The 27,749-nt window shown below is 46.2% G+C and overlaps 3 protein-coding genes across 4 annotated transcripts; 1 reads left to right on the top strand and 2 right to left on the bottom strand.

The window, feature by feature from the left end:
• Positions 1–731: 731 nt before the first annotated feature.
• Positions 732–9,347, bottom strand: NT5C3B (5'-nucleotidase, cytosolic IIIB). 2 transcript variants are annotated; one of them, XM_057717200.1, is made up of 9 exons: positions 9,010–9,347; positions 8,681–8,779; positions 8,026–8,095; positions 7,894–7,940; positions 5,576–5,661; positions 4,923–5,012; positions 3,338–3,500; positions 2,073–2,189; positions 732–1,212 (listed from the first exon to the last, which is right to left on the bottom strand). In XM_057717200.1, exons 1-9 carry the CDS (start codon positions 9,019–9,021, stop codon positions 1,078–1,080), a joined length of 819 nt encoding a protein of 272 aa, XP_057573183.1. In that variant the 5' UTR covers positions 9,022–9,347; the 3' UTR covers positions 732–1,077. The 2 variants fall into 2 exon arrangements, with proteins under 2 accessions (XP_057573183.1, XP_057573182.1); XM_057717199.1 differs by having other exon boundaries at positions 2,073–2,273; positions 9,010–9,319.
• A 967-nt stretch (positions 9,348–10,314) lies between these two features.
• KLHL10 (kelch like family member 10) lies at positions 10,315–16,472 on the top strand. Its single transcript, XM_057716735.1, has 5 exons — positions 10,315–10,642; positions 13,380–13,869; positions 14,752–15,369; positions 15,699–15,848; positions 16,061–16,472. Exons 1-5 carry the CDS (start codon positions 10,449–10,451, stop codon positions 16,433–16,435), a joined length of 1,827 nt encoding a protein of 608 aa, XP_057572718.1. The 5' UTR covers positions 10,315–10,448; the 3' UTR covers positions 16,436–16,472.
• Positions 16,473–16,664: 192 nt separating this feature from the next.
• On the bottom strand, positions 16,665–27,667 carry KLHL11 (kelch like family member 11). The gene is made up of 2 exons (XM_057716688.1): positions 27,088–27,667; positions 16,665–22,204 (listed from the first exon to the last, which is right to left on the bottom strand). Exons 1-2 carry the CDS (start codon positions 27,633–27,635, stop codon positions 20,623–20,625), a joined length of 2,130 nt encoding a protein of 709 aa, XP_057572671.1. The 5' UTR covers positions 27,636–27,667; the 3' UTR covers positions 16,665–20,622.
• Between the last annotated feature and the right edge of the window lie 82 nt (positions 27,668–27,749).

Here is a 27,749-nt window from a genome sequence, read left to right on the forward strand (position 1 = left end):
CATGGAGGCAGCACAATGCAGAAGAGAAGGCTGGCTCTGTCAGCAACGCTGCAACCCTGGCTCAGGCTCCAGTTCTAGCCTTCGGGCAAAGGACTAGTCCTTTCTAAGCGGACCCGCACGTCCTGCAGGGTCACTGTGAGGATGAAACAGCCACGGCAGCATCTGGGTGCACACAGCGGGCCCTCAGTCAGCACTCCTGTTACTTTCCCTTCAGAGCTGCCCATAAAGACAACTTTCCAGCAGCCAGGCATGCGGGTGAGGGAATGGAATTTGACTTTTGCCCAGAACGCCTGCTTCCTTCAGGTCCCGATTCAACCCCCCTTAAGTCATCTGTTTCAGTGGCCCTGGAAGGGGAGGAAGGACAGGAGCCAAGGGCACCAGGGGAAATCCACATGTGCGTGGGTCACTTTAGGGATCCTACAGAGGGGGCTCTGCAGACAGGCCGGCCAGATCCAGCTGATCCCAGCCAAATTTCAAGTTTAATGGCTGCATGAGAATCAAGTGGAACCATTCTAGGTCAGAAGCACACCCTTCCAACCCTGCCTGCCCACCCTGATGCCCACAGACACATTAGGCTGTGCTCAGAGGGCCTCCTGGGCTAATTCAGTGGTTTTCAAACTGTGTTCCGTGGAGCCCTAGCAGCTTCTCGAAGGTTCCTGTGCCTCTAGGGCCAGGAGATACAGGCGCTGCCCCACCCCCACCCCAATCAATCAGAACAGCTGTTTTTTCGTTTTTTTATTTATCTGTTTCACATATTAGATTTGTTTGAAGAACGGCTTCCCATGTTAAAAAATTCTGGGAAAAAAGATTCCCTGGACCAAATGATTCCTAAACTGCTAACACCGTGTAGGTCCACAGTTCATCTGGAACAGCTTTTGCTGCCCTCCGACCTGGCAGGGCTCCCTCCTGCCTCTGGAGAACACAAACCACGGAGCCAGGGAAAGGAGAAGGGAGGGGCGGGCGCCAGCAGCTCCTGCCTGCCCGGGTCTTTTCTCTGCACGCACAGGGAGGAGCAGCGCGGCCTTCCGGTGAGGCCCCTCCTCGTCACAGCCCGCGGGGGCCCGGCCCCACCCGCCCTCAGGAGCCCTGCATCTCTGTCCAGTCCCCCTGCTGCAGGATGTGCTGCAGCAGCCCGTTGACCACGTCCAGCGTCTCGTCCTTCTCCAGCACGATGTCGTACGAGTCCATGTAGCGCTCCCTCCGCTCCTCCACCTGCCCGGGAAGCAGAGACTGACAGTCCCCCAGCGCCCTGCCCTCCGCCTTGCCCGCTGTTGTGCACCTGGGGCTGGGGAGGAGGGCATTCAAGCTGCGACTCCCCAACAGGAGTTCAAGGTTACCGGGACCTGCCCTTTGGAGATACAGAGGGCCACGGATGCAGGCTGCCACAGTTAACCCTTGGGTCGGCATCAAAAGGACAGTCACAAAGATTAGAAACAAAAAATCAGATGTTACCTCTAATCTATCTGGACTGAATTTTCACAAGGCTTCAGCACCTGCTGTCTGAGAGTGAGGACTGGTGGCCTTCTAGCCTAATGCCATCCTGTGCCCCTCTGTGACCTTATGTTTTCACTCCAGTCAACCTCTGATCTGTTCCTGTGCTTTCCTTATTTAAATTATAAACCCACATCCTGAATACCGACCTCTCCCATCAATCATGCCTTGCTGCTATGATTTAGGAGGACTGGTAATCAACCCAACCACTTTCTAAACTGGGTCACCTTGGGCAAGTTACTTAACCCCCTTGCCTCAGTTTCCTCATTTGTAAATTGGGTATAATAGTCACTACCTCAGAGTGTGACTGTACAGATTAACTGGGTCAATGTGTGTGATACACAGTGAGCACTTGTAAGTGTGGGCTCTGATGACATGCTGACCTCTGGGTCACGCCATGTGCTTCGCGCACAGCTGTAACCACTGGGTATCTCTTGTTTCCTATAAGACTATGGCTTGTGTCTGACCTCTGTGCCTCTAATACGTCACACAGTGTCTAGCCCATAAAAGGCGTTCAATAAGCACTTGATAACAGGAATGAAGGAGAAGCCAGCCATGAAGAACCCGGGTCCCATACCTACCTTGTCATTTAGGAAGCCTATCTTGAGAATGTTCTCCACGCCAGGAACCCCGTCAGCCATAGTGAGGTCCCCCATGGAGTCTCCCAGCAGGAGGACGTTGGTTTTGCCCCGAAGCTGCTGGAAGTAACCAGAGTTCTCACACACGGAGCTGTTCTTGTTGTAGGTGTGTATCAGCTGGCCCTTGAATCCCTTTAGGAAGCCCTGTATAGTCGGGATGAGACAGACAGGAGGACTACAGGGACCCATTTAGGGCCAGTTTTCCACGGTCTCTGCCACAGAGGAAAGGGAATCCTGAGCGCCACAGATAATGCCAACCCTTCACTGTGGTCCAAGCTAGGGGTCAGCAAGCTAGGGCCCGCGGGCTAGATTTGGCCTTTTTTTTTTTTTAATATTTATTTACTTGGCTGTGCCAGGTCTTAGTTATGGCACACGGGATCTTCGTTACGGCATGCGGATCTTCATTGTGGCGTGTGGGATCTTTAGTTGTAGCATGTGGGATCTTAGTTGTGACATTTGGGATCTAATGTCCTGATGAGGGATCAAACCCGGGGCCCCAGCACTGCGAGCGCAGAGTCTTAACCGCTGGACCACCAGGGAAGTCCCTAGATTTGGCCTATTTTTGTAAATTGTTTTGCGGGAACACAGCCAGGCCCATTTGTTTACATCTTGTCTACAGCTGCTTTTTCGTATGACAGAGTAGTTGTGACAGAGATCATGTTGCCCACAAAGCCCAAGATATTTACTATCTGTTTTTATTTTTTTACAGAAAAAGTTTACAACTTTTTAAACTAACAGGGACCATCACTAACTAACAAACTAACAGGGCTATGATACAAGCACTGCCCTGGTGACATGCGTGCTAACCTCAGCTGTGGGCCACACCCTAACCACAGGTCAAAGGGATGAAAATTCCAGCCCTGGTTTCAAGGAGAAGTCAGAACATGGGTGAGTCAGAGCAGCCCACCTCTGGCTCAAGAAGAACAAGTCCAAGTCCAGGCCCTTCAGTATCTAGGATGGCACACAAGCCATGACAGTTAGAGAGGACCTGGCTGAACCCTAAACGAGGTCCTCCCTGGTAGCTGACTGTCAGCCAAACACTCAAGAGTGGGTCTTTCAGAAGCAACTGTCTTTAGCTGGCATTAATAAATAACTGCTGAAGGAAAAGAAGCCAGCACGCCTTCCCTCCCCCCTCTCCTGTCAGGGTTAACGTTTAGGGTGCAGCACCCTGGCTGGTGGGCCCCACCCCTCTTCCAGCCCCAGCTCACATCTTCATCAAACTCCATGTAGTTAGACACAACGTGGATGTTGGGGTGGAACACTTTCTTCTGCCGGATAATTTCTTCCAGAATATCCCCAATGCCCGCGGAAAAGATGAAAAGAGGAATGTCGTTCTGGGAGAGGGTGTTGAAGAATGTCTTGTATCCATCCCTGAAATGAGATGAATGGTTCTGAAATGGCATTGCCTCTACTACTGTTCTTTATTTTCTATTTGGGTTGCATCTTTTTTACATTTTTTAAAAAACACTTTAGGGCTTCCTTGGTGGCCAAGTGGTTACGAATATGCCTGCTAATGCAGGGGACGCAGGTTCGAGCCCTGGTCTGGGAAGATCCCACATGTCGCGGAGCAACTAAGCCTGCAAGCCACAACTACTGAGCCCACATGCCGCAACTACTGAAGCCCGCATGCCTGGAGCCCGTGCTCCTCAACAAGATAAACCATGGCAATGAGAAGCCCGTGCACCACAACAAAGAATAGAGAGTAGTCCCTGCTCTCTGCAACTGCAGAAAGCCCGTGCACAGCAACGAAGGCCCAACACAGCCAATAAATAAAATAAATAAATTTATTAAAAAAAAAAACATTTTAAATTGAGGTATAAAATACATCAAGTAAATGATTAAAGTGCACTAATCTTTTTTTTTTTTTTGACTGCGCCATGCAGCTTGTGGGATCTTAGTTCCCCGACCAGGGATCGAACCCAGGGCCCCTGCAGTGGAAGTTCAGAGCCCTAACCACTGGACCGTCAGGGAATTCCCAAAGTGCACTAAGCTTCAGTGTTCAGTTCAGTTAATATTTACATATGTATACAGGCGTGTAACTACTAACCAGATCAAGGTTCCCTCAGGTCCCTTCCCAGTCGATGCCAATGCCCCCATTTTGATTTCACATCACTATCGATTTGCTTTCCCTGTCCCTGAACTTCATATAAACCACATTTTTGGTTTGTTTCTGGATTATTTTGCCTGAGCAAAATACAACCCAGCAGCTATCCTAGGGCACCCCCAACCCACACAGACACTTACTGGGTCTGCACGTGTCTACTCTCCTGGCTTTCCACAAGCTAGCGTCTCTCCCCAGTGAGGACACACAATCCTTGCGGGAAGATCCCTGTGTTGACTCCTTCTTCTACATGCCCCCATCCCTCCCCCTCCAGTAAAGAACGCTCCAGCAGAGAGCTGTGTTGTGAAAGCCACTGATGATCAAGGGTCCCAGGCCAGCCAACTCCCATGTCTGGCTAAAGCACACCAGTCACCATGGGGACCCCAAAAGTCTTTTTTACCACTGGGAAAAATGAGCTAGATGCTGTTTGTTCTAGGAGACGGAGCTGTGGTCACATTCACACCACATCCACTACCAACAGACTGCGTCCTAGGACACACCCAAGGAGAGAAAATTCTCTGGTTGTGTCCAAAGAGGAAAAGCAAGACCTTCTCCATGTCAGCTACTCACGTGTTAGATCGCCTCTGACTTCCCCCACAACTAACTCCTCTTCAATCCTTCCCAGCCTCTCTTCGTGAACAAACCCGTTCCAAACAGTCTGGCAGAAACGTTTTCCAGAGCAGGCAGCTCACCTAAGCATTGCGTTGGACTCTCTCACCACCTGGGCTATCTGAAACTTCTGAATCTTCTGCTGGCACAGGAGATCGTGCGCTTTGGTCCACCTGGAAGCAGACACCCCACAAAACCCCAAATTCAAACCACTAAGCAAAGGGTCCTTTCCCATCTCAGGGTCGAGTTCCCTCTGGAAGTACTGACAGCAGAGGCCTCATCCTTTACCCCAGAGCCGTTTCCTGAAGGGCGCTGGCTGTCCCTAAAGGAAGAGGGTGAGACAGCAACACAGCAGACAAGAGCTGGGCGAGTTGCCACTGACATCAAAGCTCTTCTGAACCCCTTCCTCGGTGACCCCACTCTCTGGAGAACTCGGGCTCTGCCCAGTGATGCTGGCTTTCCTTAAGAGGGTTACTGCCTCAAAGCACTTATTCCCCCAAACTAAGGGGCTTCTAACTCAGTCCAAGGATTCTCCGTGAGCCCCCTACTCTAGTAGCAGCCACAAGTAGCCTGGCTGTGTCTGGACAATTTGTTCTAACAGCTGGGCTTGTGGCATTCAGTTAAGCATTCAGTAAGGTAAAGGAGCCTGCATCTGACCAAAGCTCAGGAAAAATCCACCCCCTTCCAGACCAAGCATCATGAGGGCCAGGGGCGTTTCATCACCACCATCACTTACCATTCTACCATGTGGGGTAACTTCTCTTTGATGGTCCGGTGTGGGTCAATCTCAATTGGGTAATAGTGGTGAAGAAGCGCTTGGAGCTATGACATCCGAATGAAGAGAAAAGCCGTTAGTCCACCTCAAGTTTTCCCCAGCAGAGTCCTACAGTCCAGCGTGAGAAAAAAGTCACCTAGAAGATGCAACTTCATGTAAGGAAGTGACTGGAGCTGCAGAGCTGACTATCCCTCTTCACTCCCAGCTTAATGAGTTAGAACTGATTTAATGCTCTATTTCCCAAAATGTGGTACACTTTCTCAGGTGGCAGGCAAGATAACTTGGCAGGGGGGGCACGTGGATAAAAACACTTTTCATGCTAGTGGTCTGGGATTCATTTTACCTTTTTTGGGGTTTTGATATTGTTTTCTTGGCTGTGTAGCATGTGGGATCTTAGTTCCCTGGCCAGGGACTGAACCCGTGCCCACTGCACTGGAAGCTCGGAGTCTTAACCACTGGACCTCTAGGGTAGTCCCTGTGATTCATTTGAATGTATATCAGGAAAAGACAGAAAACTAGCATATCAAACTCATGCTTTCATAACGATTGTTTCTTTCTTTTTCAAGTTAATTGCAGTCAGATCTTTAAAAGCAGGGTAATTTACACACATCTGGCAAAAATCATGCAAGTGGGACGAGAAGACTGGGGTTTGGCACACAGCATGTTAGGGGATAACTCCATCGCATGGCCAATGTCAGGTGGACAACCTCACGGCGAGCATCTCTGTGTGCCTCCCCTGGCTAAGGTCACCTTCCACATGCCAGAACCTTCCACACTCTAGGGAGGCTGCTTCAGGGATCATATGTCACATGGGCTCAGTCAGTAACAGTGCCCAATAAAAACGGGAATTGACCGAGTAAAGAATTTTAACTTTAATACGTGCACGAGATCAAATGGAGTCCCTGACCATCAGTCCAAAAGAGGGTTAAATACAAAGACTGACAAAGTCAGAAAGCTCCTAAAATGTCTTAAAATTCTCAAAGTCTTCTTGAGTGTGAAAACATTTTTCTGAAAGTAAAATAGCATTCAACAGAATATAAATTTATAAAAGAAAAAAAGATTCCTTACATAACTTTTGCTTTATTAATTTCTTCAGGAACCCATCAATGCCAAAAATCTTAGTCTTCTCTAGCTTCTTTATCCTAGAGAGGGCATCCAAATCTACTGACTTATTTGTGGGCGTGGCTCTGTGGAAGCTGCCATGATCAGGGATGTGAGGAACCAAAAAACGTGACGTGTCAAAGGTAATCAGTGGTAGAGTCAGAATCTACCTTAAGCTAAAGTGGCACCTCCAGAGAAACAGATGTAAAAAACAGAAGAGCCATCTATAATTCACTGTCCATCTTAATAACCAGTAATCATGACAGAGTATTGGAAGAGCTGACCAATATGGCAGACCAACAGACCACTTAGTACACAATTTGGTGAACTTCATAATCAAGTAGAACTGAATGATATAGTTATTTAGCAGAAAGCTCAGCAACCGTACAGAAACGAGCAGCTAACACAGCTCTGCTCTGGCAAAGAGGACACTGATGATGGGAAGAACATGGAGCAAAGTAAAATGAACTCCAAGGCTACAGGGATTGCTTTATAATATCTTTATAATATAACAGGGATTGTATGCACCTTATAGAAATGGGAGTTTCATACATTTGACATTAATTCTTCCTTGGCACTTGCTGCTTTACCAAGAAAATTTATATTATCAAGGAAAGAGCGTAATAAAGTGGAAACAGTTTGGGAACAGAATCAGATTTATGGGAAAATCAAGCTCTCCATCTTGCTGTATGCCCTTGGGTAAGTTGCTCAAACCTCTCCAAGCCTCTGTTTTCCCATCTGTTAAATGGAGAGGGTAATGATTCTATCCACCTCTCAGAGCTACAGAAGGGTTAAACAGCAAAGGTCAAAGTCTCCTGTAAGTTCTATAGCTAGCAGTAAGCATATTCCAACCATCCATCATCACATGTCCTGCCCAATAAGGAAAAGCTGTCTCAGTGGACTAAGTCTATCTGGGAATTCCCAGGCAGTGCAGTGGTTAAGATTCTGTGCTTTCACTGCCGAGGGCCCTGGTTCAATTCCTGGTTAGGAAACTAAGACACCGCAAGCCTCGCAGTGTGGGAAAAAAAAAAAAAGACTAGCTCCACCTAAGCATAACAACCATTTTTTTTTTAAATTAATCTTCTAAGGTCTTGACTGTGGAATCTTTGGTTCTAACCAAGAACCACTGGAAGTTGTATTATGATAGCCATTTCTGAGCAAAGAAGGGAGTAACCCACCTCTTTCCGACACTCCTCACTGATGATCTTGCTGTTATCCAGAATATCTGCAAAAACACAGAACTCCTTTACTTGCCCCTTAGAAGCCATCATCCTGACAAGCCCAATAAAGCAAGCTAGCACGTGACTTACTGTAAGAAGAAGGGCATCGCTTTCCATTATATGCAAACCTGCTTAAGGTCATGTCAAAATCAGAAATGACCTAAAATGCAAAAGAGAGATGATGCCCACACAGGCTCCTTCCAGTGTGGCCCTGGGCCAGGATGATTATGAAGTCCAAACAGCACAGTGCCAGCCTTCGGGCAAAGCCCTGGGGGAGTGAGGGAGGGCTGGAGAGGGAAGGAAGAACTAATCCTAGTTAGTACCTGCGCTAACCCTGAGAAGACGCAGCCTCTCGGAGGACTGCAGAATCAGGACCCCTTCCACTCGTTCAATAGCACCCATCTCAAGGTCCTGGTCCTTCCTAAGCTGCCCCCACCTTCTGGCTCATCTCCACATCTGTACCTTCTTGGGGAGCCCACCGACCTCGACTAGTGAGGACAAGACCCAGAGGGCTGGTGTGGGGTGCTTTCTACCTACAGAAATTTGAGAAAATGGAAATGTAGGTTTTCGGGCAGGTGGACTCTCCCCCAAGGCAAAACAGGCTTGCCCTCAGGCCCCTGGCTATTTCTAGGGGCTGAAGGCTTGCTTGCAGGTGTCTGCAGCAATGCGAGAAAGCGCAAAGGCAGGCCACCTCCCCAGCCACCCCCACCCCGCCCAGCCGCCTCGACCTTGCCCCCCGCGGTACCTGTAAGCGGTCTCCCCCGCCCTTGCGGAGGGCGCCCACGATCTCCTGCACCCGCCCGGGCTGCCGCATCAGGACCGTGGCCTTCATCAGGGTGCTCACCTGTTCCGAGACCCGAGAGAACCGCTGACCCCGGCACCGCGCGGGGCCCAAGGGGGGCTCTGCGGGGCCGGGCCGGGGGCCGCGGGGGACGAGGAGGGGCTCAGGCGGGGCGGCGGTGGCTGAGCGCCTACGGGCGGCGGTGGCTTGGCAGGGCCCAGGCGACCGGCTGCGGGCCTGGGAGCGCCCGGGGGTTCCGCCCTCCCCACGCCGGTCCCCACCTCCCGCCTCACCTCCTCCGCCATGGCGCTCGCGGGCCGGTCGGCAACGTGGGCACAACGCCCGCCCCCACGGCCGCACTGCGCAGGCGTCGCTTCCCGCGGGGCGGGTCCGGGGGCGCGGGGCGGGGGCGGGGGCAGGGGCAGCGGGCTGTAGGTAGCAGGCCCGGGGGTGGGGGGGCTCCGCTCAGGGCCGGGAGGCCGCCTGCCTCTGGTGGGCCGCGCAGCACCCTGGATGCAGACGCTGCTCGGGGGCCCTATGTCGAGGGTGGGGAGGGATCCAAGAGGTTGGGGTTACGTGGGTGCCACTCTTTCTAGAGCAAAAACCCTAGCCAGAGTGGTCATTTCCAGGCTTACAGTTTGCATGACCAAAACTGCCGCAAGATGGGAAGGGACGTGAAGGAGCCGTAAGTGAGTTCTGTTGAACATCCAGAAGGTGCTTCCTTCACTGGGCTCGCTCCTCATCACATAAGACGAGTGACTCTCTTCCAGAGGGAAGGAAGGTCCTGAACAGCTGGGCCAGAATGAAAGCCCATCAGCTCTACTTCTCCCTTCTGCCTCCTCTGACTTCGTTTTCTTGAACTCATTGTCAAGTGGGGAGCCAAATGCCGAGCTGTGGAAGAAGGTAGCTGGATGCTACAGAGATGCAGAAGGTAGCTGGATGCTACAGAGATGCAGAAGGTAGATGGATGCTACAGAGATGCAGAAGGTAGATGGATGCTACAGAGGCGCCAAACTGAGCACCTGAAGTGGGCAACAGGAGCTAGGGTGAATCAAAACTCTTATGTGGGACTTCCTAGGTGGCGCAGTGGTTAAGAATCCACCTGCCAATGCAGGGGACACGGGTTCGAGCCCTGCTCTGGGAAGATTCCACATGCCGCGGAGCAACTAAGCCCATGTGCCACAACTATTGAGCCTGTGCTGTAGAGCCCGTGAGCCACAACTATTGAGCGCATGTGCCGCAACTATTGAAGCCCATACGCCTAAAGCCCGTGCTCCACAACAAGAGAAGCCACTACAATGAGGAGCCTGTGCACCACAATGAAGAGTAGCCCCCACTCTCAGCAACTAGAGAAAGCCCGTGTGCAGCAATGAAGACCCAACACAGCCAATAAATAAATAAAGTAAATAAATTAAAAAAAAAAAACTCATGTGGTGTTGGGGGTCACCTCCTGCTCCTGGTTGTGGAAGGTGTGGGGTGGTCTTTGGCCCAAGTGGTGCCTTGGGGGAGAGGAGAAGGAAGGAGGACAGGGACAGGAGAGAGTTCCAGAACCTGAGAGCACAATCCTCAGAGTGATCTCACTGCAGGCCCAGGATTCTGGAACTTGGGCTGCCTGATGGGCCCTATAGAAAGATGTAGTAGGGAAAAGGAATGACAGCTGGCTAAAGGGGCCCCCCACAACCCTCCCCGACACCCTAGAAGAGCAGCCTCTCTCCGCTGGTCCCAGGGTGCCATGGAGATGGAGAGCGCGGCGGCCTCCACACGTTTCCACCAGCCTCACATGGAGAGGAAGATGAGTGCGATGACCTGTGAGATCTTCAACGAGCTTAGGCTAGAGGGCAAGCTCTGCGACGTGGTCATCAAGGTCAATGGCTTTGAGTTCAATGCCCACAAGAACATCCTCTGTAGCTGCAGTTCCTATTTTAGGTATAACAGGGTTGCCGAACTAAGCCAAAGGGGGAACTGGGCTCATTCTGAGACATTTTGGTTCATTTCATGTTTCCCACCATTACCTTAAGTTTAGGGACACTGTCAAAGCCCTGGGCTCCTGTAGACTGGCTCCTTTGTCTTCTGAAGAGGCACAACTAGGGCCAGAGCCTCTTCCCTCTCGTTTGCAACTGGATTTCAACCACCTATTGGTGGGCCAGACGCTTTTTTTCTTTGATTTTCACCCAAACCAACCTTTGGGAATGTTGGACACCTGTACTGGATTTCTTCCTTAAAACCTAGACAACAGTGCCACTTCAGCCACCCCTTAAGCCCCTATCGGAGGCTATCTCAAACAGGGTGATAAATTAACAAGGACTGAGAGGGCAGGAAGGGGGGATGAGGGGAAAGAACCAAGGAAAGACTTATCAGAAGAAAAAGGGAGTTTGAGCCAAATCTATTGTAACCCAGGAAGTTAAAGAGCTATTTTGTTCATGAGCTGAAAATATGAGTACTCAATTCCAATGAAGGTATAAGTGCAGCCCACCTGTTGCTAAAAATTCTCATTCATCTAGGCCTAGAGCAGAGTATACAAAAAGACCAAATAGTGAATATTTTAAGCTTTGCAGGCCATACAGTCTCTGTCACAACTACTGCACTCTGCCTTTACTGGGAAAGCAGCCATAGACAGTGGTAAATGAACGGGCATGGCTGTGCTCCAATAAAATTTTTTGTGAATACTGAAACTTGAATTGATTATAATTTCCAGGTGTCACAAAATATTGTTTCCCCATTTAAATATGTAAAAAACATTCTTAGCTCATGGGCAGTACAAAACAAGAGTTGGGCTGAGTTTGGCCGAGAGCCTGTAGGTTTGCAGACCTCTTCTCCAGAGAATTTGATCTCTGAGCCCATATGCCCTTAAACGTCCTAGAAAAAGGAAGCAAAAATATATTCGTGCAGGGACGTCTGTCTTCTGCAACACCTAGAAAAGTATTTAGCTACATAGTAGGGACCCAATAAATCGTTGTGGAATAGTAGTCATTTTATTCATTCAATAATTATTTATTGAGTGCCTATTTTGTGACAGGTACTGGAAGTAAAACAATGTATAAACTCCTGTTCTCATACAGTCTACCTTCTAGTAGGGGGAATAGGCATTTAGTAAATGAAATACATATCAGATCAGAAGTGCTAGGGGAAAAAAGGAAGATAGAGAGTGGTCGGTGGTAATTTTAAATGGGATTGTCACTTGGATGATAAAGTGACTTTTGAGCAAAGACTTCAAGGGGCTGAGGTCTTGGGAAATACAGAGATCTGGAGGGAGACTTCTAGGTAGAGTACAAAGCAAAGTGCAAAGAACCAAAGCTGGAAGCATCTCTGGTGTATTCAAGGAAAGCAAGGCCAGCAGGCTGGAACAAAGTGAGGAGGAAGGAGAGGAAATATGGTTAAAGAGATATTAACAGTCCAGATCTCAGAGGTCTTTGTAGTTCCTGGTAAGGACTTCGTATTTTACTCTAACAAGGGAAGTCAGGGGAAGGCTCTGAGTAGAAGAGGAGCATAAATTCATAAGGATCACGCTGGTGGCTGGGATAAGACTATAAACTCTAGAAGTGGCAAGGGCGGCAGCAGAGAGATCAGTCAGGTTTACTCCCAATAATCTAAGCAAAAGATGATGGTGACTCTGACCAAGAAGGTAGCAACAAGAGAGCTGAGAAGTGATCAGATTCTGGATATGTGTTGATTGAATAACACTTGTTTATTTGTTTTTGTTTTGTTTTGGTTTGTTTTGGTTTGGTTTTTGGTTTTTTTGGGGGGCCTCAATACATATTTATTGCCTTGAAATACAGGACTCAGCGGGAAACTAACAAATTAACACTTTCAAAATAGTTGAATAACACTTGTTTTAAAAGTGTATTTGTTCAAGTTTAATTCCCTTAATTTTTTATTATTATTATTATTTTTGGCTGCATTGGGTCTTTGCTGCTGCTGCGTGTGAGCTTTCTCTAGTTGTGATGAGCAGGGGCTACTCTTCGTTGCCGTGTGCGGGCTTCTCATTGCGGTGGCTTCTCTTGTTGTGGAGCGTGGGCTCTAGGTGCATGGGCTTCAGTAGTTGTGGCTCACGGGCTTAGTTCTTCCATGGCACGTGGGATCTTCCTGGACCAGGGATTGAACCCTTGTCCCCTGCATTGGCAGGCGGATTCTTAACCACTGCGCTACCAGGGAAGTCCAAATATTTACTTACGTACTTATTTATTTATTTGGCTGCGCTCGGTCTTATTTGCAGCATGCAGGATCTAGTTCCCTGACCAGGGAGCAAACCCAGGCCCCCTGCATTGGGAGCCTGGAGTCTTAACTACTGGACAACCAGGGAAGTCCTAATTTTCTTAATTACGGTAGAATTTGGTAGGCAATGGGCTGAGACAGAAAAGACCTGGGTCTTACTCCCAGCTGTAGACACCAATTTCCCCATCCACAAAACGGGAAAAAGGCCTACTTATCATGAAGATAGGAACAAAAGGGACCAAAGTTCTTGCAACGGTTCTCCTGCACGCTGTATAAAGCCTATCCTCCTCCTCCCCCCACTTCCTCGCACCAATTTATTTCCAATTTACTTACTATACACTATTTGGAAAGTATCCAAACTCTCCACAACAAGAAAAGGTGGGGGTGGGGGTGAACACGGCAAACTAGAGAGAAATATTTCAGTGCCTGCTAGTTTCTTTCTTTCTTCCAGAGCTTTGTTTACAAGTGGCTGGAACAACACTGAAAAGAAGGTATACAACATCCCTGGCATTTCCCCCGACATGATGAAGCTGATTATTGAGTATGCGTACACCCGGACGGTCCCCATCACACCAGACAATGTGGAGAAGCTGCTGGCCGCTGCAGACCAGTTTAACATCATGGGTGTTGTCAGGGGTTGCTGTGAGTTCCTCAAGTCGGAGCTGTGTTTGGATAATTGTATTGGTATCTGCAAGTTCACAGACTACTACTACTGCCCTGAGCTGAGGCAGAAGGCCTACATGTTCATACTGCACAACTTCGAGGAGATGGTGAAAGTCTCAGCAGAGTTTTTAGAGCTCTCAGTCACTGAACTTAAGGATATCATTGAGAAAGATGAGCTCAACGTCAAACAAGAAGATGCTGTATTTGAGGCCATTTTAAAATGGATTTCTCACGACCCCCAAAATAGGAAGCAGCATATTTCAGTTTTGCTTCCCAAGGTCTTTTAGTTATTTTTTGTGGGATACTTAATTGCTCACTTATTTTTTTTTTTTTTGGCTGCGCCATGGGGCTTGTGGGATCTTAGTTCCCCAACCAGGGATCGAACCCATCACCCCCTGCAGTGGAAGCTCAGAGTCCAAACCACTGGACCACCAGGGAATTCCCTTAATTGCTCACTTCTGATTCGTTTATCCCAGAGGGATTGTCCCAAGAACCATACTCAGATGCCTGACAGGTTCCCAGGCTGTAGTTATACTTACATATAAGTTATACTTACATATATTTATACATGTACGTATACAGAAGGCATCCCCTGCTATTCTCTGGAATTTTGCAATTTTCTTTGCTTCTGGCACTGCTAGTTCCTTCTACTCCAGTTATATTCTCTTTGACCAAAATTCTCCCTGGTAGTGGGGGAAGGTGAGGGGAGGCCTTCAAAAGAAATCTAAAGGTTTTTCCCTTTACCCCTTTCCTGCTGTGAGTTTCCCCAACCAAAATAGGAGTTGGACAAGAAACCAGATCATGAGTATTACATTCAGTTGTAGCCATTTGGTGCTAATTCATGTTATTTTCCATATAGAGACATAGATATCCAATTACTGAACGATGACCACAGCTTTTTCTGGTCCAATAGTTCTGTCCAGGGGCCAAGGAATGGACTAGCTCTGTGACCATTTGAGGTGGCTTCTATCTCACCCATTCTCAGCATCCAAATGTCTACCACTTCCAAAGAACAAATATTTAAACAGTGAGTTGTAAATTACAAAAAACAAAACATGACCCTACTGCATTCAGAGGAGGCTGTAAAACTGCAGGCTTAAGGACATGGGTTTTCCAGACACCTCACCTCATCTGAATGACTTTCTGTATTTCCATCTTAGGTTCGCCTGGCCCTAATGCATGCTGAATACTTCATGAACAATGTTAAGATGAACGACTATGTCAAAGACAGTGAGGAATGCAAGCCAGTCATCATTAATGCCCTGAAGGCCATGTATGACCTAAATATGAACGGACCTTCTAATTCTGACTTCACCAACCCGCTCACCAGGCCCCGCCTGCCCTACGCCATCCTATTTGCAATTGGCGGCTGGAGTGGCGGGAGCCCCACCAATGCCATTGAGGCGTATGATGCCCGGGCAGACAGATGGGTGAACGTCACCTGTGAGGAAGAGAGTCCTCGTGCCTACCACGGGGCAGCTTATTTGAAGGGCTATGTTTATATCATTGGGGGGTTCGATAGTGTAGACTATTTCAATAGTGTTAAGCGTTTTGACCCAGTCAAGAAAACTTGGCACCAGGTGGCCCCGATGCACTCCAGGCGTTGCTATGTCAGCGTGGCAGTCCTCAGTAATTTTATTTACGCCATGGGAGGATTTGATGGCTATGTGCGCCTCAACACTGCTGAACGTTATGAGCCAGAGACCAACCAGTGGACACTCATTGCCCCCATGCATGAACAGAGGAGTGATGCAAGTGCCACAACACTCTATGGAAAGGTACGACCCCAGGGGAAGGCGGGGTCCGGAGGTGCGAAAGCAAACAAGCCCAGAAACAATGGAAAACAGAAGTGGCAGTTCTCACTTTGCAATTACTCTATCAAATGACTAAGTGGCCCTTTGTAATGATTTTTTTTACTTATTTAAGTGATATTTAACTGTCATTTTACTTATTAAAAAGCAAAGCATGCACATGTGGAAGAAAGAAACTCAGACTGCAGACTGGCATTAGAAACGTCCCCTGCCTCCAGCCACCATCATACACGCACCCTTTCTTTCTCCTCTCCAGAAGTAACAATTTTAATAATCTTGGAACTCTCTTCACACAGGTCTACATATGTGGTGGGTTTAATGGAAATGAATGCCTGTTTACAGCAGAAGTGTACAACGCTGAGAGTAATCAGTGGACAGTCATAGCACCCATGAGAAGCAGGAGGAGTGGAATAGGCGTAATTGCTTATGGAGAACACGTATATGCGGTGAGTTTCTTCTGTACAACAAAAATGATAGCCCTAGATTTTCTATCAGCAAATAGGTTTACGCTACCATTGGGAAGAAGTGGAAAGCTATTTTTTTCCATGGAAGATAGTGGAAGAGGGAGGTATGAAATCACTGGTTGCCCCCAAAGAGGGTGTCCTCAGTGACCCAAGCGATGGTTAATAGCCCGCCGTGTTTCCTCTGCCGTCCACAGGTAGGCGGCTTCGACGGAGCTAATCGACTGAGGAGTGCAGAAGCCTACAGCCCAGCGGCTAATACTTGGCGCACGATCCCCACGATGTTTAATCCTCGTAGCAATTTTGGCATCGAGGTGGTAGACGACCTCCTGTTTGTGGTGGGGGGCTTTAATGGCTTTACCACCACCTTTAATGTTGAGTGCTATGATGAGAAGACCGATGAGTGGTATGATGCTCACGACATGAGCATATACCGCAGTGCTCTGAGCTGCTGCGTGGTACCAGGGCTGGCCAACGTTGGGGAATACGCAGCTAGACGGGACAACTTCACAGGATTAGCACTGCGGGATGAAGTGAAGTACTCCGCCTCAACAAGTACCCTACCTGTATGAGCCTCTTCATTTAGCTAATAAAAAGTCTAAGCAATAAGAATTAATTCCTTTTTTAAATAAATGCAGTGTTTAAACTTGTAAGAGTGTTGGAAAATGTTCAACTTAAGGGAGCCAAGGGTTGGATGACTGAAAGGGGTAAGAGGGGAGGGAGAAAGCAATTATATTCAACGGTGCATAATTAAAAAGGAAAAAAATCACAGTGCAAATCAGCTCTAAAGAAATACATTTATTTAAAACTTACATGGAGACGATTTAGTAGCTTTAACACAGAACAAGATAGCTTCAGGAACATAAAACAAGCTATTTTACAATGTAGTGTCTCAAAATGTTCTAAATTCTACACCTCCTCTGACTTAAAGGGAGACAGTCAAGATTATACTTGCAGTAGATAGACTGGGGCTTGATAATGCTAGCCCAGAAAACTCACTGTATCAACTTGAACGAAATACTTATTTTACAGATAACTCAATGAGCCCCAGCACATGGATCATAAGATCTTCAACCATGTAGCAAGCACTACTTTCATGAGTGTATTATGCAGGAGGATTAAGTTAACAAGTGCTCTATTGTATGTGCTTCACTGTCAGACACTCGCAGTACTGGCCATATAGAGGAAGACAGAAGCCCTACGAAGGTAATCAACAAAGAGCGGTTATTTGACTATCTAATTAAATTCCTTGAAGCAAAATGACTACTATATTATGTTATTGTTATTGTATTACATCACTGACTATGAGCTGTTTTGTTTCCAATGACCAAAACATGTTATAATGTAAGCATTATAACAAAAACAAAAATGGACTATTCTCAAGAAAGTAACACAATGGAGTGATGAACTGTGCCAAAATGTTTAACAGTTTAAAAAAGGAGAGACTGAATTGTTTCCCCAAATATTACACAGTTAAATGACAACCTATAAATGCCCTATGTTTCTAGTGCAGGCAGGGAACTTGCTTCACAATTCTACATATTTGGAAAAGACATGAAATGTGGCCAATACACCCTTTTTATTTAAGCTTAGTTTGAGGCAAGAACAAAAAACACCCCTTTGGTTATGCTTCATTGGGCCAAGTAACTAAAATATACAATTTAGCTTACCTGTCTACCTATAGTATAGTGTTCACATGAGAATTATGAAGCAGAGAATGAAGTATTTAAACATACCACATGCTACACTAGTCAAGAAACATAAAGAGGAAAAAAAGTGTGCCCTAGAAACTGCCTTACCAGCAGCCTGAAGAGTTTAATACACAGAAGCACAAAAATCTGCCGTAAACACTATCTTTCCAGCTTCAAACTTCTGTCCTACATAAAAAAAGATTTCAAAACTTTTTTGGTCCCAGAAATACTATACAAAACCAAGTAATCAAGACAAAACTGATGTCAATGAATTTTGAGGGATTTTTTTTCTTTTTTTAGCGAAACAGTTTTGAATTGGCACAGCAAAAGCAAAGTTGGCTATCAAGATACACAAGACTAATCATGCAAACAACTGCAAGTGAGATGTATTACTTAAACACTAAGCTCATGACTGACATTCTCCATATATACACTTTGTTTTTTTTTAAACCACGGTGGGGTAGGTATAGTTAAAGGATATCCATTCTAAGATATAAGCAGCCTCATTCAAAGTTATGTATAGTTATACTTTTTGGTATAATCAATTCCTCTCCTTTCCTTCCACAAAACAAAAAACAAAACAAAAAAAGGTTTGCTTGAATACGTATTAAAGCTGTCTTTTTAAAGCTGTATTTTTAACTGTTTAAATTACCAAACACAATCTTTAAGTTTTCATCAAAAAGGAAATTTTTCCCCAAAGAGCCACTTTAGGCTGGTCATCACAATCAGAACCTTTCCAAATACTGCGGGAACTTATTTCCAGTTTAGAATTTCAGAATGTCAGCCTTGAACAGATTTAAGCAAATCTGGTTTCTTTCCTTATTAACAAGTTAGTTAGGATATTTCAGAAACACAAGTTATTGATGTGAAATCACACATGAATTCATATATGAAAATTAGGAATTCAGTAGTCAGGAACCCTGCACACATCATCATGCAAGGAAGGACTTACCCTCTCTTTCCAGCCATGGCCTAGGCTGCCTGCCGAGTTAAAAAACAACAGTTTCAATCATGTTTTCAAAACCAGATTATACCTAAATCTTATGAGTTATGACTTCTGCCCCCTCATGTGAAAAAAAAGATAACCCTACAGATAACTTGGTAATGACTACCTCAGAAGACAACTCTGAGACAAAAAAAAAAAAAGGCAATTTAAAAAAACCCTTCCATCACACCCTTCTGGAGAGAAACTGGCACCTTAGTGAGCTACTAAATTATTTCAACAGCACCAAGAAAAGGAAGTTTGCTAGCATGGTCTGTCAGAGAGAAATGAGAACTTCATTCAATGAGCTTTTCTGTCTTACTTGCATAGATCTCTCACAACTAATTAGCACTTCTCAGAATCCAAACAGCTTTTATTAAAATAACTACAAATAAATGGAAATTAAGAAAATGGTAGCAGTGGGGTAGGATAACCTATCCTCATGTGGAAACAGACTCACAGTTTGCCACCCCTACCCCAGCCTAAAGTAAATGGTTTTAGAGCAGATTTCCAACACATTATTGAAAAATTTTGTCCTAGGCAGGGATACCAATTCAGAAATTTCAGGTAAGTTCTTAGTATAGAGTCCAAGGGCTAAACATTAATAGTCTTGCAGCACATTGAGAGCCAAAATTCCTGGTTGTGCTGTTTTTCTTTTGATGTTTGATCCAACGAATGAGATTAACTATAATGGACTAGGGGAAAAAAAATCATGCATTTGGAATTCACCTTCTAGAATGGTATTCAGGATGTCTAAGAAGGTAGAGACATTCTGAAAGAAAAAAGAAAAGTATACTGGACTCACACTTCAAACCCTTAGAGCAGGAGTCCCTTAGGCTAACTGAGCGCTAAAAGTCAACCTACGTGCTAATTTGCATAAAGCCTGGGTGCAGGTAAGAGGATCAAAAGAATGCCTAAAAATAAATAAAAGATAACCATAGTGATAAAATTTTTAAGAGCCATAATTATGCACCAAATGTAGTATTCTAGGCTCCAGCAAAGTTCCAATGAAAGCCTAGGGCAACTGGGTAAAAATGATCATAATCCAGGCTGAGAAATAATAAGGCTTCTCTTTAGCAACATTTCGCTAAATTGTTACTTCCTTCCCATTTTGAAGTTTCTTTGAGAAAGGAATGATGAGGATTCCACACAATATGCATTAGAGCAAAATTTAAAATTCAAGGCATTGAGTGCCGATTGTTATAGGCATTATTTACACTCATTAATGTATCTTCAAATAAGCCTGCAACTCCTGAAAAAAGTGTTTTTAAATTTTTCAATGCCTTTGATTTCTCACTCTAGACTAATGATACTTTTCTTCTTAGAGAAAACAAATTTCACAGATGTAACTTCCTCTGTATTCACCCAATCTCAGCTAAAGATCAGTCCTCTTGCTGACTACCATTATCTCAGAGTGGTGGCCTGAAGTTTATACCACAGATGCTAAAGAAATGAAAAATACTCAAAAATGCATGAGCCAATCACAAATTTCTCATCACTCATCTCTTCCAGAAATAAACAAGATAGCATTGCTGGATACACAAATACAACAAAATATCAATGCAAACATTCTGAAATCATCTTGCTGAAATATTGTGCTTTTCCCTTCAAATTTCCATCTCACAATTGCACATACCTCCTGTAGATGAGGGCTCAATGCATAAATTCTGATCTTGTCAAAACCAACCATTCAGGAAAAAAATGAAAAAGATTATCAAAGTAAGTGTGCAAATAAAATTGGTGCTTAAAGCACGTTCAAAACATAAGTCCCTAAGACAAAGGAGTTATAACTTGCTGGCAGGAAAACAGCCAAGTAACTACACCTGGTTTTTCCACCTATCTTTAGTAAGACCTTATTTAGCTAACATACACGCAAACCAAAGACGGAGAAAGACTGAAAACTAACAAAAATTACACGTATTGAATTGATTTTCCCATTCTTCAGTTTTTAACTATATTTCCTTTATATGGGATGATAATCAGTTCATGTAGAAAATAAGTTATCGACGTACTTTTTCAGGTAACAGTCTGGGTATCTTCAGCCTCATGAACAGGTATAACTTTCAAGCTGCACGTATCTGAGAACCTAGCATTCTATCTGAGAGCTTGGCACTCGGCGCATGTTTAGGGCGTGTCGATGTATTTCTTGCATCTGTCTGATCCGGTCCTTCTGCCACATTAAGTTTTGAGGCATAGGGTATCTCTGAGTGCCATGCAAGTACCGGTATGGGATTCTCACATGGCAGGCAGTGGCTCTACAACGAGGTTGTGGCATGGGAGGAAGAAGCATCCACCTCTTTCTCTCAGCACAATATCGGTAGGCTTCTTTCCGATACTGTTTGTCAATATCATCACTGTTTTTCCAGCCTCCAATAATGAAAACGTCATCTTTGTAATAGCAAATGGCCGCTCCTTCGATGCTTAGGACTTCTGGAGGTAAGCTTTCAAGGATCTCATCAGAAACTTGGCCAGCAATTTTTCTTACTGCCTCTTCATTTTCTAAAGAATAACTCTTGGGACAGCATGAGGCTGTCTGATAAAAGTTTGAATTGACCACAGACATTTGGAAAAAGCAGTAATTGTCAATAAGTGGCAAAGATTCCACATCTTGCCACTGTCGAGTCTCCGTATCATAGCAAGTGATGACAGCCTTTAATCCATCTTCAGTGTCCCGGTCCACAGGAGTACGGGCAGCGATGTACACAAACCGGTCTTCAATGGCTAGTGCTTTAACATCTCGAAGAATTTTTGGTGCTGATTCCAAGTTGTGCCATTTATCAAGCTCGGGATTATAAACAGTCACATCTTTAAAACCAGGACTGAAGTTGCCATGTCCGCCAATGCTGTAGAGCTTCCCTTTGACTTCCGTCAGCCCAAAAGAATGCTTCCTTGTCATCAGACTACAAACGTGTTCCCAGGTATTCAAATTTGGGTTATACCTTTCCACAGTTTTAGCAAATCCTGGTTCCATCGACCCAGCAACATACACATAGGATTCTGTTACTGCGACAGCATGCCCATCAAGGTGATTATGAATATGGGGTAGGTTTACCCACCTGTCCTCATCGACAAAATATCCCACACATTCACTTAAATAGTCCCCCCCCTCTGACACGCCTCCGATAACCATGATCACGTCCATGTTTTGCCCATAACGAGGTAACAATGAGACGTGGGAAGCGGGATGCTGGAACATGCCAGACTGTATATTCTCGGCTCTCAGAGCATGTCTCTCTACTGCGTCGGCCACTAACTTCACGCAGACTTCATTACTGGCCACAAGCCTCTCTGGTTTGACGTGACGAGTAAGGTAAGTAGGTTTCATCTGGGACAATCTGAGCAATTTAAAAAGTTCTTCAAAGTATCTTTCTCTCTCTTCAGCATTTCTCTGAACCCACTTTAAAACTGTTTCAAATAGAACCTCTTCGGAATCAACCGTAATCTCCAAGTCCGACAGCCAGTCTCGAATGAGGTGGAAAGGTAAAGTATAAAATTCCTCATCCTGAATTACTTTGTGGAAGTTTCTCCGTATCATATCTGCAGCTTTCAGAGCAAGCTGACTTAGAGTATACATGTGAGCTAAGCTATGAATGGCCACACAGTTAGAGAGATGAAGTTTTTTCTTGAGAAATTCTCCGCAAAATTCTTTTAAACGAATTAATAAGAACCTAAAATTTAGAAAAAGAGAAAGGATTAATTTTCAAATGTGCATATTCTATGTGGTTGCACTTTGAGAGCAACTGATTTATACAAACCAAAATGTAAGCTTCATCTCACTTCAAAACACCTGAAAAAAGCATATCCTCCCAAATTAAAAAGGACTGTACTTTTTAAAAAGGAAAAGTAGGTTTAAAAGCATATACAAAAATCATCTTTATTTTAATTATTTACTTTATATAGTAATCATATATTATACAAAATATGTAATCACATATTATACAAAATACGTATAATGCACAGACACAAAATGAAGCTTCTGCTTATGTAAGGTAGTTCAGAACATATCCTTTTATAAAGTACAATAGCCCTATACTTTATTTCCACTTTAATTTGCCCTTAGCAAAGGCAAATCCCAATCCAAACTTGTCTCTGCCACCCTGCCCTAGTCCCCTGACAGCAGCCAGCCTCTTCTTAGATGAGGCTGGCTCTCAGTGAAGAAACTTTGGTTTTTTTTAAGAACTTTTGTTGAGATACAGTTAACAGACAATAAACTACATATATTTAGAGTGTACAATTTGGTATTTTTTTTCTTATTAGTAATGTATATATGGCAATTCCAATCTCCCAATTCATTCCCCCCAAGCCCTCCCTGCTTTCCCCTCTTGGTGTCCATATGTTTGTTCTCTACATCTGTGTCTCTATTTCTGCCTTGCAAACCGTTTGATTTGTGCCATTTTTCTATATTTCGTACATATGTATTAATATACCATATTTATTTTTCTCTTTCTGACTCACTTCACTCTGCATAAAGAGACTTTTTTTAATTAAAGTATAGTTGATTTACAATGTTGTGCCAATCTAAGAGACATTCTTTTTTTTTAAATTAATTTATTTTATTGGCTGTTCTGGGTCTTTTTTGCTGTGCGCGGGCTTTCTTTTTAGTTGCGGTGAGTGGGGGCTACTCTGTTGTGGTGCGCGGGCTCCTCATTGCTGTGGCTTCTCTTGTTGTGGAGCACGGGCTCTAGGGGCGTGGGCTTCAGTAGTTGCAGCACATGGGCTCAATAGTTGTAGCTCACGGGCTCTAAAGCTAAGGCTCAACAGTTGTGGGGCACAGGCTTGGTTGCTCCACGGCATGTGGGATCTTCCTGGAGCGGGGATCAAACCCGTGTCCCCTGCATTGGCAGGCAGATTCTCAACCACTGCGCCATCTAGGAAGCCCCTAAGAGACGTTCTTAAGCTACATGGTATACAAACTGTGATGCCAGGGAGGCTGTTTGGTTAGATCTCAGAGGGAACAGCAGTGCAGACTTTGTGTCAGAGCATTTAATCTTCTCTTCACCAGGGCTTTCTCCCTGAGTAGCCCAGGGGTGGTGCTCAGGGGTTTTGTCCTGAGCTGGGTTCTCATTAAAGCAGGAGTGGCAAGGCAAACTCAAACATCTGAAGAAGCCAGGAAATAAAACAACAGAAAACGTGTAGGACGGCCCACATTAAAAAAGAAAAGAAAGTGGTTTGGCATGTAGCTGACTAGATGTTGTTTGCTCACATAAATTAAACCTGGCAGAATTCAGCCCCAGGGGTGGCCAATTTTAGACCACTGCTAAAGTCCCCAGAACTGAGAACATTAATGTAAGAATGACTTCATCGGGACTTCCCTGGCGGTCCAGTGGTTAAGACTCCACACTTCCACTGCAGAGGGTATGGGGTTCAATCCCTGGTTGGGGAACTGTATGCCGCATGGTGTGGCCAAAAAAGAAAAACAAGAATGACTCCATCAGTCCAGGCCTCTCTCACGTTAGTAAGCATTTGCTATTATGATTATTGTGCTTAATAACTAACTGCCTGTGATATGAAGATGAATTTCAAGACAGGCTCCCTTCACCCTCTTCAGGGAACACACCATCTCAGACAAAGACGAGGACAAGGTAGAGTGGTAAGAGCTCTGGTGGCTCTCAACCATGTCTGGATGCCAGGGTCACTCACTCCTGGGCTGCCCCATCCCCTATTTCTGAATTTTGGGAGGCACTCCAGGTAATCTGACACATATTCCCTTGGACAGGTGTTTGGAAACACTGCTCTATGAAAATAATAGCTACCGTATACTAAGCATGGGCCATGTGACCGGTGTCATGCTGGGCACTTCCTATTAGCTCTTTAGGTTGTAAGTGCCCTGCAAGGTAGGTATGATCAACAGAGTATATGGGGGGAGGTGGGGCGGCAGTAAAGAATCCTGCCTCAGAGGTGATGGGTAAGATTGGATGTGATGGTTGCAGGGCACTTAGCGTCAAACACAACGCAGCTGCTCAGCAACTGACATATGGAGAGAAGGTAAAGCTTTAAGTAAATTGTCTCGGGCGTTCTCTCCTCATCCCAATTCTCCAGTAAAGCAGGGGAATCTGAAAGAACACAAGCTCACATGACAGAAGCAAACATAGCCTGAGTGAGTGCAATGACCCTTCTCTATCCATCTGCGTTCAACAAACCTCCCTCTCTCAGACCTACATCCACCCTCCACACCCCACCCCACCCTCAAATAGATGATCCAAATCTCATGCTTTGAGAAAACAGAAGCAATCACGCAAAAACTTCATTTTCCCACCATCCTTTTTTTTTTTTTTCTTTTTTAGGCCGCAGGTGCAAAAAAGAAAAAAAATTGCTTTTGAACCTGGCCCTGGCAGTGAAAGCACCAAGTCCTAACCACTGGACCGCCAGGGAACTCCCTCCCGCTATCCAATCTGTCTGCCTGCAGCTGTACCCTACACTCTGCCTTCCCAGTCCAACTTTTCCACTTTTAATATGGATTCTATCACCTTCTTGGTTTCAAGGACTTTGTTCCTATAACATCAATTTCTCCTCTCCCACGGATTCATATTTCAGCACACAAACATGCTCCCCTGGCTCCTATCTTAGGGGAAAAAGACCTCCCTGGACTCCTCCCCACACATGTCCATGCGTATCATTTTCTGATCCTCTTGACAGTCAGACTTAAATGGCTCCTGTCAGTGCCATCAAGGACTTCAATTATCACCAAACCCAATGATCACTTACAGCTGACAGAGGTGACATGATTGGCTACTCCCTCCTTGACACTCTCTAGGCTTCCACGGAATAAGTCTCCTCTGCTGGTTCCTCTTTAACATTCTGGAGAACCCCGGGGCTCAGTTCTGCCATTTCTCTCTTCTATCTACATGCTTTTCCTAAGTAATTCTATCCAGTCCCAAGGCTTTAATTACCATTTATATGCTAATTTCCTCTCAATCTCTAGCTCCCAATGCTCTTCTATCCAACTGCCTAACAGACATCTTGACATCTTGTAGAAGACATTTCCTGAACCAGAAACCAAATTCCTGATCTTCCTCCCAAACACTTGCCTGTAGCCTTCCATCTCTTAATAAATAATAAACAACTCCATCTTTCCAATGGGTCAAAAAACTAGCAGTCTTTTCCCCCACGCCCCCACATCAAATCCATCAGCAAATTCATCTCCTCTGCTTTCAAAATACATCTAGAATCGAAGCACTTCTCGTCACTTTTCCCTCTCCCTCCTCAATCCAAGCCTCCACCACCACTGCAACAACCTCCTAAACTAGTCTCTCTGCTGCTGCCCTTGCACCCCTTCCTCACCACCTCATCCTTTCTCTCAACACAGCAGAATTCTCCAAATCAGACTGCATCATTCCTCTGCTCCAAACCTTCCCCTGTCATTCCGCGTAACAGCCCAAGTGCTTGCACAGGCTGACAAGGCCCTGTGGGATCCAGATCCATCCCCATTACCACCCGCAGGCCTCTCCTACTCCTCTCACCCTGCTCGCCTTTGATTCAGCCACACTGGCCTCTTGCTATTCTCTAACATCCAGACAAGCGCCATCTCAGGGTCTTTGCACCTGCATCCCATACCTGAAACACTCTTTTAACCTCACCTCTTTCAATTCTTTGCAAAATGTCTTCTTCACGAGGATTTATCTAGCTATTCAATTTTAAAAACAGCTCCTTTACACCAGCACTTTCTATATGCCCCACTATCCTTTATTTTTCCAAACAGCTACAGCAATCATCCAACATGCTATTTTATTTATTATCTATCTACCAATGTAAGTGCAATGTGGAAAGGGACTTTTGCCTGTTTTGTTCACTGCTGAATCCCCAGCAGCTTACAACCCAGTGTCTGATCTGATGCGTAATAGGTACTCAATAGGTATTTGTTCACATAACGAATCTGTAACATAATACTGTCCCCAAAGACTCCTCCCCACCTACAAACTGCATTCACCTGCTTCCTAACTAGTCTCTGAACATCCATCTGGGCCCCCTACAATCTATTTGCCACAGAAGAATCATCTTTAAAAATAATATCTAAATCAGATTTCTTTAGCCAGCTTCCCATCACCCAGTAAAATCCAAACTCCTTTTTCCAATGCATTTCATACACCCTTCTCCCCTTCACCCACTAGATCACTTAATTTTCCTTTTTTATTTCTTGTCTAAGCTAAATGAGATCCTGCCCGAGGCACGGTCACTCCGGATCTTTGCATGGCCGTTTAGAGGTCCGTTTAAATGTCGCCTCCTCAGAAAGGTCTTTCCTCTATGCAATCACTATCCTTCACCTTTTTAAAATGTCAACACAGTACTTATCACATGTGGACTTTCTTTTTCATTGCCTTTGTCCCTTCACCTGGAGCCTGACACGGCGCCCTCGGCGAACTGGCCGGCTGCATCCTCAGTGCCCAGCGCAGCAGCGGCCCCACAGCACACAGCAGGCGCTCAATAAGTATCAAACGACAGCACTTTGTCAGGGCACTGCCCTCCCCGCCCTCTCCTGCGCCCTCCCGGGATGCGGCCCGTGGTCGGCGAGCATCCCTACCCCCGCCCTCCGCAGCCCGCCTCCGCCACCTACCTGTCGGCCAACTCCAGCACCTCGTGCACACTGCCCGTGCTGACGCGGATGCGCCCGGTGTACATGTATTCGATAACGGCTTCCACCGTGTCGGGTTCGGGCCCGGGCTCGGAGCTCCACTTGCGCATCTCCACCCGGCCTGAGCGGGACTCGGAGAACTGGCCCGAGAGCAGGGGCGTGAAGTACTCGGTGGCGGCAGCCAGCACCGAGCGGTGGGCCCGGAACTCGCGGCCTCCCGCACCGCCGAAGCACAAGGTAATGTCGCAGAAGAGGCCCTGGCGCCGTTGCTCGTTCTGCCTCCACGACAGCTCCGAGCAGTGAGAGCTGCATTCGAAATCCTCGGCCTCCGGGCCCGGATCGCCCCCGCTCGCCTCCATTGCAGACAAGCCGGGCCCAGGCCCGAAGTCCACCGTGCCGCTGCCTCTGACTTCGGCGGCCAGCCCCGCCGAGCCGGCGGCGGCTGTCTCCATACTCTCCATCTCCAGCACCTGCAGGGATGCTGCCGCCGCCGCCGCCGCTGCCGCCGCCGCCACCGCCGCAGCCGCCATGTTGACGCCGCCGCGCCCGCCTCCGCAGCCTCGGAACGATCCAGCAGTCCTGGTGCGGCCACGGAGGGATTCTGGGAATAAATAGTGGGCGCGGGGCGGAGCCGTCCGCCGCTG

This window comes from Hippopotamus amphibius, chromosome 17, assembly GCF_030028045.1.
Source record: "Hippopotamus amphibius kiboko isolate mHipAmp2 chromosome 17, mHipAmp2.hap2, whole genome shotgun sequence".
Lineage (NCBI taxonomy): Eukaryota > Metazoa > Chordata > Mammalia > Artiodactyla > Hippopotamidae > Hippopotamus > Hippopotamus amphibius.

Excerpts from the sequence above, each read along its gene's own strand:
- KLHL11 (XM_057716688.1), bottom strand. The coding sequence starts at position 27,635 with ATGGCGGCTGCGGCGGTGGCGGCGGCGGCAGCGGCGGCGGCGGCGGCA. Across the intron at positions 22,205-27,087 it reads GTGCTGGAGTTGGCCGACAG|GTTCTTATTAATTCGTTTAA; the intron begins GTAGGTGGCGGA and ends TCTAAATTTTAG.
- KLHL10 (XM_057716735.1), top strand. The coding sequence starts at position 10,449 with ATGGAGATGGAGAGCGCGGCGGCCTCCACACGTTTCCACCAGCCTCAC. Across the intron at positions 10,643-13,379 it reads AGCTGCAGTTCCTATTTTAG|AGCTTTGTTTACAAGTGGCT; the intron begins GTATAACAGGGT and ends TCTTTCTTCCAG. Across the intron at positions 13,870-14,751 it reads TTTCAGTTTTGCTTCCCAAG|GTTCGCCTGGCCCTAATGCA; the intron begins GTCTTTTAGTTA and ends TTTCCATCTTAG.
- NT5C3B (XM_057717199.1), bottom strand. Across the intron at positions 8,096-8,680 it reads GCGGGGGAGACCGCTTACAG|GTCATTTCTGATTTTGACAT; the intron begins GTACCGCGGGGG and ends TTTGCATTTTAG. Across the intron at positions 7,941-8,025 it reads GCGATGCCCTTCTTCTTACA|ATATTCTGGATAACAGCAAG; the intron begins GTAAGTCACGTG and ends GTGTTTTTGCAG.